Here is an 11,762-nt window from a genome sequence, read left to right as displayed (position 1 = left end):
ACTTTAAAATGTATTAATATATGAATTTGTATTACATGATTTTTATGGATGAAATTGTCTTGGAAAAAGTGAATACTTTATTAAGCACTTCAAAGACTGCACAACAGCAAAGCAACAGTTTTAGGCTCTAGAAAATCATTGAGAGAACATATGCAAAACTGGATTTCGTTCAGATAAATGTAAAATATAGGTCTGAAATACTACTTTTTTTAAATGATGTTAAGTAACATTGAAAGGATATTTTTATCCATTATTATATAATATAATCTTATTAAAACACAAATCGTAATCAAATTCAGGTAAATGTCTTCTCCACTCTGTGATAATACCAAATATAATAATAATAATAATAATAATAATAATAATAATAATAATAATAATAATAATTGCTTACACTTATATAGCGCTTTTCTGGACACTCCACTCAAAGCGCTTTACAGGTAATGGGGACTCCCCTCCACCACCACCAATGTGCAGCCCCCACCTGGATGATGCGACGGCAGCCACAGTGCGCCAGACCGCTCACCACACATCAGCTATCAGTGGGGAGGAGAGCAGAGTAATGTAGCCAATTCATAGATGGGGATTATTAGGAGGCCATGATTGGTAAAGGCCAATGGGGAAATTTGGCCAGGACACCGGGGTTACACCCCTACTCTTTTCGAGAAACGCCCTGGGATTTTTAACGACCACGGAGAGTCAGGACCTCGGTTTTACGTCTCATCCGAAGGACGGCGCCTCTTTACAGTATAGTGTCCCCGTCACTATACTGGGGCATTAGGACCCACATAGACTGCAGGGTGAGTGCCCCCTGCCGGCCCCACTAACACCTCGTCCAGCAGCAACCTTAGTTTTTCCCAGGAGGTCTCCCATCCAGGTACTGACCAGGCTCACAGAAATATAAACTTTGTTCAACAGAAATGCTAAAATTACATTGTCCTAAGCTTCTATAATAAACCAAGAAATATTTTGATAAATTCCTTGATTACACTAGATTATTATCTACCTTTCAGTATATACATACAGTACAACCACTTGGTAAGTACATCTGACATCATGCTGTTAACTTCCAATGTTACACTGACTGCAGGCTCCAACGTGCTGCCTATGAAGATATTATGCAACAATTTGAAATTCAGTAATGGTAACGCCAGCTGCTTTATATGGATATCTTTAAGATGGTCATCCACAGCTTGGAGGTTAGGTTCACTAAGCAGGTTAACAAACTTTGTGTTCTTTTCAACCATAGTTTTCATCTTAGGCTCATGCCAGAAATATGACAGGAGTGTCTTTCTATCAACTGTCTGTTCAAAACCTAACTGCTAATCATATCCACTCCCTACATTAAGCAGCCAATTCTATGTGAAAAAAAATCTGAAGGTGGGCGAAAAAAATATCCCTCTTCGCTAAGTTCACTTATATAATATAGCCACGAGGTTAAACATGTGTAAGTACTGTGAGAACGCTAACCCTAAACCTAGCTGGGGGCTAAATCGAGCAACTATGTAATCGGTCTCTGAAGCCCTCTATTCATCAGATCTGAAAATCTTTCTCAATCCAAAAGGCATGAGCCTAAAACAATCAAATCCATTAATAAAATTCATCTTCTTCAATAATTTATGTTCTTTAGGCACATTTTCAATCAATTGAAAAACAGGGTTAGGTTTACCATATCCATTCAAGTTTTATTCCATTTATACTCCTTGAAATGACAAAATTGAAAGAGCTAAACAATGGAATGGGTGACTTGTAATTAGATTTATTATTCTAAAACCTCTTATAAAGATTTTACAAAGTTTTCTAAAACAAACACAAATACAAAGGGTTTTAGAACTTGTTAATTAGTATCATTTTGAAGCATTTAATTTGGTACTTCAATACACATTATTTAAACTTTCTCTTAAAAAGCTCTATAACAAGGATGTTTGCAAACATTCTTTTTTCAGTCCTCCAAAATAATAATCTTACAACATATAAACATTTTTATACTATACTACAGACATATCTACCGGAAGTATTCAATACGCATGACAATCGCTGAATCCTTTACTTACCAATGAAGCCTGAAGAAGGAGGATTGGGCTGAATCTTCTCATGGGTATTTTCCTGAATCACATCCCACATTTTCCAGATGAACTTGGGATGAAGAATATAAAAAGGCTGGTAGGGATTCTTCTTTCGATATTCCACATAAGGTGTAAAAAGGTTGTAATCTGGATTTTCATACCACTGTGAAGAATTAAACTACATTTTAGTTTACAAAACACTGACATAAATAAATCTTAGAGTATGATTAAAGTCTCATGTAACTCTATATTGCATACAAAAACTAAACAAGTTCTAAAAGGACATTACATCCACATTAACATTATCATATAACTATGCTGAATGAGGATATACATTTTTATACAATCATATAATGAATCCTCTAATAAGTGCAGAAAGTGCTGGAGTGTATTTTGATATGTACAGTCATCACATTTAAAACCTACACCTGTTCCAGAGGAAAAAAAATCTAAATCAAATTAGCAAAAGTAAAAACCAATAGTAACAAAGCAAATTTCATCCAAGGATATCAGTACAATTTTGCCTTCACACATGTACATAGAGTGATAGTTGTCTAACTTTAAAATTGTGCTGCATGTTTTAATTGTGGGAAATATTCGATAAATGAGGCGATTAAATTCTGAGAATCATAAAATGTTTTTCTTAATTTACTTTATATAGCATAGCTGTACAGAGCAATTCTGAAATCTTGCTAAATACATGGGGAAAAAACAAAGTTATATAACTGGTGTATTTTCATGCAAGTGTGGTACATTATATAGCAGTAATTAAGTTCATTTAGAATAAGAAACATACAAATGGAATACTGTTTTCATTAAAATGTACTTCTAGGCTTAATTATGTTGGCAAACATAAATGACAACCATAAGAAAAAAACCTTTATTTTAAAAAATAGTTTTCCATTGCAAAAAAATATTCCCCATTCACAATTATAGAAGGATTAATGCCCAATATGATCCGTGGGAAATAGCTATCATTTGCTTTCTGACATTTTTTCAATTTTTCCTTAACAACTCACTGCTCACTGAACATTATCTAGAAAACCACATATACATTTTATGTTAGAACAAATACATCTTTAAAGGAAAATGTATAGACTTCAGGTTCAGTGTTAACCATGAAGAGGACCAGGATTATTTTGATGCAGTTTCATTGGTAAAACTAATCATGCAGAATGTTTTTTGAATTCACATGGGCATGTATAAAGCATGAAGCATTTTTTTTAACAGTGTTGCTTCGCAAATTTCATATTATTTACATACGTTTTCGTCAGGGGTTTTAAAAGTGCTTTTTATTTTACTGATCACATAAAAAAAATCACTTAAACCAATTTTGACTCCATCCACTTTCTGATTTAAACTGTGAAAAAGTAAATGTAAAACAAGTGATTTGCATTTACCCACATGGTGAGTAAGCAAATAATCTTTTCTTGTTATTCATAAACCACGAAGAGGTGATTGGATGGCTCTGATCCTACTGCAATGATATTATCTTCAGCGGTTCAAGTAGTTCACTTTATCTACTAATGGTACAGTTTAAATTGGTGGTTTTGCAAATTTCACAGCTACCTTATCAAGAATTTCCTTTTGGTCTCTTTTAGCATTGCACAACACTGTACACAACTATTAGCTCATCATTTACAACCTCCAGGGTTTGTAGGGGATAACAACTTCTAAAACTGACTAGTTTGCACTTGCTTAACTAATTTCAAATAACTGCCTCTTCTTGCCTTTCTAGATTGCCACTGTTGTAACACACACACACACACATTTTAAAATGATGGTAACACTTAAGATTAGGTTTTCATAAACCAATATTACAACATTTCAGAAAGGGGTACTTGAATACATTCACAATTATTAATGATTGAAGTAACAAACTTGTATTGAGTGGCTATAATGACTGCAATGGTTATGGTTGCCAGCTTTATCATTTGAATCTGAAACCTTCCTTACTCACTTAAAAAAATACTAAATACTTAGCTGTAAGAAATTACTTACACCCCTTAGCATCGATAGCCTGATTTCCCTTATTGCATCATATGGACTATGGAGTTGCAAATCTGTTGAAAGACTAATTTCAGCCCATATTGTGAATACCCATGCTCCAGTGATAGTGGTCCCTCAGTGTGTGTGGCCTCAATAATTAATGCCCATTCGAACCATAACTTTAGCCAACCTGTAAATTGCAAATTAGAATCCTAACTGTAGCTGCATTAGGTTAAACTGAGCCCAAGGTACTTATTTTGCAATACTTACTTCAGTTGTCTAGCACTAATAATTGACAAGACCTACCTTCTGAAGGTTAGCATTGTATGGTGCAGGATCCCAGGCAATCAAAATGACATCTCTGTATAGTGTGCTGATATTGAATCGATGAATTGAATTGGCAATAATCTATAGTTTTTAAAATGAAAACAAACAAGGTTAATCAGAATAATATGAGTAAAACAGACTACTTTCTGAGCAAACAGTGAAAGCAAATCATATCCTTGACCAAGCCAAGTTACATCAACACTATCACAATCATACCTTCCAGCAATAAAAGCCTAAATTAGGTGGCCCAACAATTTTTGCAATATGTTCTAGCACTGTATATAAATAAACACCTTTTAACCTTTTTTTGTTAACAGTCACAGAAACATGATTAGGATGAGGAAGATTCATATGTAAAGATTTTTAGGAACAATGAATAATTAGGAACGTTCTTATGAAGACGTATAAAAAAACCTTTCCAACAATGTATGAAATTTTTAAGCAATTCTTACATTTGTAAACAAGCTGTCAAACATGGAGGTAGCAGAAAATGATCATTTTTATTGAGGAAGGAACACCAGCTGAGTTTAAGCAACATTACCTACATTTTCACACAGATCAATAAATTCATTAGCACCTTCCAAACAATCACTGTTAGAAAGTTTAAAAGGGGAATTCCAAGATCCTGTTCTGTCTTCGGAATTACTGAACTTTAAAAACTTCTGCTGCTTAGACAATCAGCTTTAACCTATTATGACCTGTCGAGACTTGAAAGTCCTGTCAGTAAGTAAGTGCTGAGTCTGGGCTTCTGGCCTGGCGGGACTGCATTTAAATGGACAGCAGATTTGAGGTGAAATCCCTAAGAGTCAGGTGTGAATTGTGTGTTACAAAGGAAACCGAGTATCAACCACAATCTAGGTGCAAATAGTTTGTTTTGCATTGCAAAAATGAAAAAAAAAATGCTTTTCTCACCTGTGAATTAACAATGCGGATTGTCGTCTTATTTCCCACATCTTTTTCATAGCCTATTGTTGGCGCCGCGTTGAACCTCACAACGGCTTCATGAGAATCTTAAGAAATCAATAAGACAATTGGAAGCTACACAAAAAAAAATGGAAATGCCACACAAACAGGAGCACAAAGCCATTATAATGAAGGATATATTTTGAGTGATGGTTTCAAACCTTGGCCATAATCTGAATAATTATTTTTTTCCAGCCTTTCAACTGAGACAGCTATAATCTATAATGGTTATAGATCTTGGTTCAGAACATGCAAGTCAAAATTTTTAAATGTTGTATTAAACAAAAAAGCAAATACGTGAGCTTGTACTTAAAAGTACCCAGCTTTCCCAGAGGAATCTTTGTTTATAAAAGTATAAATTATAACTAGAAATACATATTAGCTAGTGATAATTATAAGCACCAAATAATATGTCCTCCAAAAACAATTAGATAAATTTGACAACACAACACTTCTTCAGACAAATTTTGAATGACTTTTAAATGTTAATATACCCGATTCTTAGTTTTGTGAAAATATCTGAGGAACAAAAAATATTTACATTTTATTCAGACAGATACATTCTTGAAACACAAACATCTAAATTAAAACAACTACAACTCTGTTATATGTAACAGTTAAACAGGTGTTTAGTTTCACCTCTTACAAATTCGTAATCAGTCATTTGCTCAAAATACAGGTGTTAGGTGTGGCTTCATGTAATTGCGATCATTAATTTTCAAGTTCTGCTTCTTCAAAACCTTTTGAAGAAATACGTTTTTCAAAGCATAGATTCAAATTGCTAGTTCTAAATTATTGAAATAAAGAGATTCAAGAGATTATAATTCATCCTCTGTCACTCCCCTGACAAGTGAATTTCAAGGTGAAAAATCCACATTTTGTGGTCATTAGTCCATCTGTTCAACCCTGCAACTATTTGTTTGATGTGCATTTGGTTTTAAGAAATGCAGAAATACAATATGTGGCTAAAATCTTGTATTTGTCAGTTTTAAAATGACACCACATACATTATCACATTTCTCAAAATTTGATAGCACAATTTGATACCATATAAAATATTTTATTCTAGAAATATTATATTGCCTGCTTATCCTACATGCTGATTTGTTAAGAAATTGAGTTTTGGACTGTATAGTTTAAATGAAGTGATGACATATTCAGTAACTTCATTCTTGTTTTAAAGAGCAGATTGAATTGTTGCTATTGTCATAAGTCAGTTGTGTTGATTAAGTATGCATTTCAAATTTGTTGTTTTCTTTGGAATAAAGGTGTCCTATGTCATCCTACCCATAGGGAGTTTCTTTTTGTATTTCACAGGGAATTCAGTCAATATATATTGCATTATTTAATTAAAACACAACTTGTTTCCTAGTCACTAATATAAATAAATTGATAATATTTAAATAAAAAATGACATCTGTATGCGAAAGACTGAAGTTTATTTCAAAGGTTTTAAAGTTTGAAACTTAATAGCAATTTCAGAATAGCAATGGTTACAATCATTTGAAAAGAAACATTCCACTGGTTTCTGAAATTCCAAGACTGGAGTTACCTATGGAATGTTTAATCTTTTTCTAGAAAGTTTACAATTCTCATCGATGTGTGTGTCACTATAGCTTTTTGGTTGATGTCTCCCAGAGAGACTTCCTAGCTCCTACAGGGGTGTTCAGATGTGCAGATGAACCCAATAGTCTCACAAGATGTGTGTTTTAAACACAAGCCTCTGCTGTTTATCAGTGAGCTTCAAAATTTCCTTTTTAATTTTCTTACTTTAGAATGCATATTCATATGAATACATCTCCAAAAACATTGTGACCTGTGACTCTTATAACGAATTAAAAAATAGAATAAACTCATTTGTTCTTTAAAGTCTTCAAAAGGAATAGTCAAAAGGTCTTAATATTTCAAACACTTCATAATTTAAGATTTTCAGTTTTCCCTTTTATGGGCAAGGCAAATAAGTGACAAAAAGGCCAACATAAGATACTCTAATCTCATGTATAACTGAAATCACAGAAAGTAGAGCAATGTTAGTAATGAAGTTCTAAGAAGACGAAGGCATGCTAAACAAAGAGGTTAAAACTTTTAACAAAAAAAGGATTTAGATCATACTAGATATAAGTATCAGAATACTGAAAGGTATTAATAAAGTGAAACGAGTACATTTATTCATGCTCAGCCATGTAACAAAAACAAAAGGGCACAATTTGTACATTTAAGAATGAAAAGAAAAGACATTTCTTTACAGAAAAGGTTGTAGATTTGTGCACAAAGCTACCTAACTATGTCCCTTAGAACCCTTAAAAATACTGATTCACATCCTCTGAACAATAAGCTACTACCAAATAGATGAGCAAAATCAGTCTGAATGTCTCCAGTTCTCAACCTTTTCATTTGCTGCATGCTTCACATGACTGTGCTTTGCATACTGTTAGCTTACTGTTGCCAGAGCAAAAACGCAAGTTTAAGAAATAATTTACATTTACAAAGCACTGAGAACTTTCAGAGTTTATACATTCAGTACAGTACAGGTTCTGTACTTGAGCTTCAATCAAAATTGAAAATCTTATCTTATCCTAATCTTAACATTCGACCCACATGTGCAGCATACTGTCAAAACATCTTTTTTTCACCTTAGAAATATTGCTAGACTACGCCCTATGCTAGTATGTCCAAAATTCAGCAGCCAGAATCCTGACCAGGTCTAGTGCAAGTGCTCACATTACTCCTATCCTGGAGTCCTTGCACTGGCTTCCGGTCAAATTCCGTGTAGACTTTAAAATCCTCATGCTCACCTATAAGGCTCTGCATGGCTTGGCACCCCAGTACCTGTCTGAACTACTATCGCCCTACTCCCCACCTCGCAACCTTTGCTCTTCTAATTCTTCTCTCCTTACGGTCCCCCAAGCCCGTCTACATTGTATGGGTGACAGGGTCTTCTCCTGTTATGCCCCCAAGCTTTGGAACTCTCTCCCCAAGGATATCAGAGAGTAACCTTCTCTAAACTCCTTAAAACCCTCTTCTTCAGAAAAGCCTTTACTTAACTGGTTCCATTCTTCACCCCTCTGCTTTTCTTAGTACCACCATCCACGGTCTCCTCTATATATTGTAATTGTGTTTTATCTTGTGTATTCCTCTTATTTATTGTTGTCATCCTGTAAAGTGCTTTGAGAAGCCACCTTTAAAGGTGCTATATAAAATAAAGTTTATTATTATATTATTCAGTGGTAATAAAGGTAATAAAGTACATTAATGAATGATAACAAACGTAACAATTTAATAGAACTTTTCACAACTAGCTGCTGAAGGTCGTAGAATATTGTGCTTATATATAACGTGCTTTTCTATATAACTGTAAAGCTGCTTGACTGGATTGTGACTACCCTCAATTCTGCACATGAACAGAATCATATGGATTGTTTCTATGACTCATTTTAATCATCTGACAGATCTGTGCAGAATAACTGTAACTATATTGCCAAAACACATTGTATATTTTTTTAGATTAGGTTTATCGGTATTATGTCATAAATACTAATGCAAACACATTCACACTTTAAAAATACCAATAATGTTTGCTATTCACAGTAGCAATTTAAGGTTTTCTTGATTTAAAAAGATCATTAACCATTTTCAATTAACTTCCCTTTCCACAAGGTGGCAGAAAAAGACCAAAATACAGCCTTGAGAGTTAGCTGTAGTCCATATTGGAACGTCATCCTCCCCCAGAACCTCTCTCCTCTTAAAACTCCTTCCTTCTTCCTACAAAACTCCTGCACCTTTATCAGTTCATATTATGCTATTCATATTATCAGAATGATATTACTGATTTTTGGTTGCTACAAATATTGCTGAAAAAGTGACACAATCGTAAAAATGTCTATTGTGTATTAAGTCTACAATATTATTTGATGGAATGTTCTCTGCCAGAATTTCTGCAGAGATCTGAAAATGATATTAAATGTCAATTTGTTTGGAGACAGTCTCCAAACAGTTGATCATTACAAATTTGTCAGTTCACCGGTTCACAGTTAAACCACTTGCCTGGTCAGTGAATAATTTCAATATGAAGTTGATTACTGACTTTCATGTCAAGTTAATCATGACTTTTAATTTTGATCATCTAACAGATCTGTGCAGAATAACTGTATTGTCACACATTGTATTCTTTTTTAGATTACGTTCACCAGTATTATGTCATAAATACTAATTCAAACATCTTTCACACTTATTCAAAATTATCAATACCTATTAAACACTGGTTTTGCAACCACAACTTTGTAACCATAAATCAATAACTTGATGATGTTTTGAGGGAGTTAAGATGTGCTAATATGCTAGTCAAAATGGAACATGCACAAAACCAAGTAAAGGTAGGTTAAAAGTAAAAGAGCAATTACATGTACTAAAGTAACAAACCTAAATAATATTGGCAGTCACAATGAGGCAGTGATTACCTCTGATAAGTAGACCTGTAGAACTTAGTTATGGACTTCGAAATTATAAGTGTATTGTTTAATATTAACATAATCTAGTTTCACATACTGATGAGCCTCTATATTTTAGAGAGCAAACTCCAGTGACAGAGATTTTGATACTATATAGGAAATATACTACAAGGATATACAATTAAAAAGAGGGTGCTAGAAGTGGAACTTGCAGAACTTGATTTTACAACATTAAGAATCTTAATAACCCTAATACTTTTGCTTAATTTAGTTAAAAGGGAATATACTGAGTTGCAAATGGCATATGCAAAAAGGAAACCTAACTATAAGCCAATGTTTAATTTCTATACATTATATTTCCAGACAAGTCCATGGTACTTAAACAATCTCAACTAGTAGCAGCATAGCTACAGGATTACAAATTACACTGAAACTTCCCCTTTTATCTGAAATTGTTCTGTGAGATTGGAGGCCCATTGTCCAAAGAAGAGACCCAGATGCAGGGCTTTTCTGACTTCCAGAACCACAGATGAAAGCAATAAACATATTAAAATAATTAACTGGAGGAAATCTTAGAATGAGGGCAGCTGGCATGCTATCAGCACTCCGTCTGAAGATGATTTATAGTAGTTTGCCTGGAATATTGAAGTGGTATTAGCTCAAAGAATACTCAGTCCAAAAGCTCCCTCACTCTGTAAAACAGCACAGTAGGATCCATATGGTGAGCGTGGTGATGTTTTTACTCTTAATTCCATAAGCTTCTTCCAGTTCCCCATGCAGATGGAGTCATTTATTTTGATTTTCAGACAGCAAACAAAAGAAAATCACAAGTAATTTGCAGAAGAATAAAACAGTAAGATACTGTACATGCTTCATCTGTATGCTCTCAATTTAAATTGTTCATCTTAAATTTACAAATTTACTTTAGTTTTCCCAGTATTCCTGAAATAATATAGAGACGATGTTTAGTTAGGTAATTATCTAATTTCCAGATCCTTTCAAATGCGACCTGCCATGTACTGAACTCAGTTTTTTTTTACAAGATTACCACTAAAAAATAACTACCATTAATATAACATTATTGACTCAATAAAAATAATGAAATAAGTAATGGAACACAAATGACTTAAGAATCTTGAGGAATGGAGCTGTTCACCACACTTCCACTGTTATCAATGAAATAATCCACCAGCAAAGCCATTTAAAACCATCACTTACTGACCTACCTTACATTCTTCAACTAATTTATGTCTTAAATTGTTTCTTCTACTTTATATTTCTTTTATGGTGTTACGACCCCAAGTGTCTAGGGGTAAAGGGGTGTAACATTTTGGATACTTTTTGGAAGCAGGTGGGTTCTGGTGAGGGACTAGGAAGCGTGATAACAAGGGTCGGTGCAAAAGTGATGATTTTAAGGTGAATAAGTGACTGGTTCAAAATAGGACACAAGAACACACAGGGTAAGGAACTAGAGTGGTGCCAAAGAAAAGAAAATAAACAAATTGGAGCTGGCAAGGAAAGTGAGGGAAAGCTAACCTGACTACAAAAGAAAACCCAAAACACACGGTCTTCGGCATCTTAAACACCCTAGCTAACCTCCACTGACTACCCAAAACCATATAAAACAAACGGCACTCACCCGTACTAAACTAGTGTTACTAATACAAGAATCAACTTTGTGTGTGCAAAATGTACCCAACAACCTAACTTTATACACAAAAGTTCACAGAAATACACAAGTGAACTACGAATACAAACGAGAGTAGACAAGTAACAGGGTACAAAAGAACACAGAGGTTGATACAATAACAAGTTTGGGCAAGGTAATGGCAAAATAAAGATAACACAAACAAACGAAAGTACAAAGAGATTAACAGAAACCAACAAAACAACAAAGCCAAAGCTATACGAAAACACACACACACGCAAAGCAAAACAACAAACCAACAAAGCAGAAGTGGGACCGAAG

At 34.1% G+C, this 11,762-nt stretch overlaps 1 protein-coding gene across 6 annotated transcripts in view; it reads right to left on the bottom strand.

Annotated features, from left to right (window-relative positions):
* The window catches only part of st6gal2a (ST6 beta-galactosamide alpha-2,6-sialyltranferase 2a), a 42,229-nt gene that overhangs the window by 7,775 nt on the left and 22,692 nt on the right, over positions 1–11,762 (bottom strand). For all 6 annotated transcript variants that reach the window (XR_015924966.1, XR_015924967.1, XM_088597375.1 and 3 more), the window contains exons 4-6: positions 5,295–5,392; positions 4,362–4,463; positions 2,055–2,229 (exon numbers count right to left, since the gene is read on the bottom strand). Coding sequence is in view for 4 of the 6 variants with exons in the window: in XM_088597375.1 (XP_088453501.1) it covers positions 2,055–2,229; positions 4,362–4,463; positions 5,295–5,392 (375 nt within the window). In the remaining 2 variants the exon portion in view is untranslated. The remainder of the gene's footprint in view (positions 1–2,054; positions 2,230–4,361; positions 4,464–5,294; positions 5,393–11,762) is intronic.

This window comes from Lepisosteus platostomus, chromosome 2, assembly GCF_059453375.1.
Source record: "Lepisosteus platostomus isolate fLepPlt1 chromosome 2, fLepPlt1.hap1, whole genome shotgun sequence".
Taxonomy (NCBI): Eukaryota; Metazoa; Chordata; class Actinopteri; order Semionotiformes; family Lepisosteidae; genus Lepisosteus; species Lepisosteus platostomus.
Note: the sequence above shows the minus strand (reverse complement) of the source record. Positions and strands in the feature narration are given on the sequence as shown.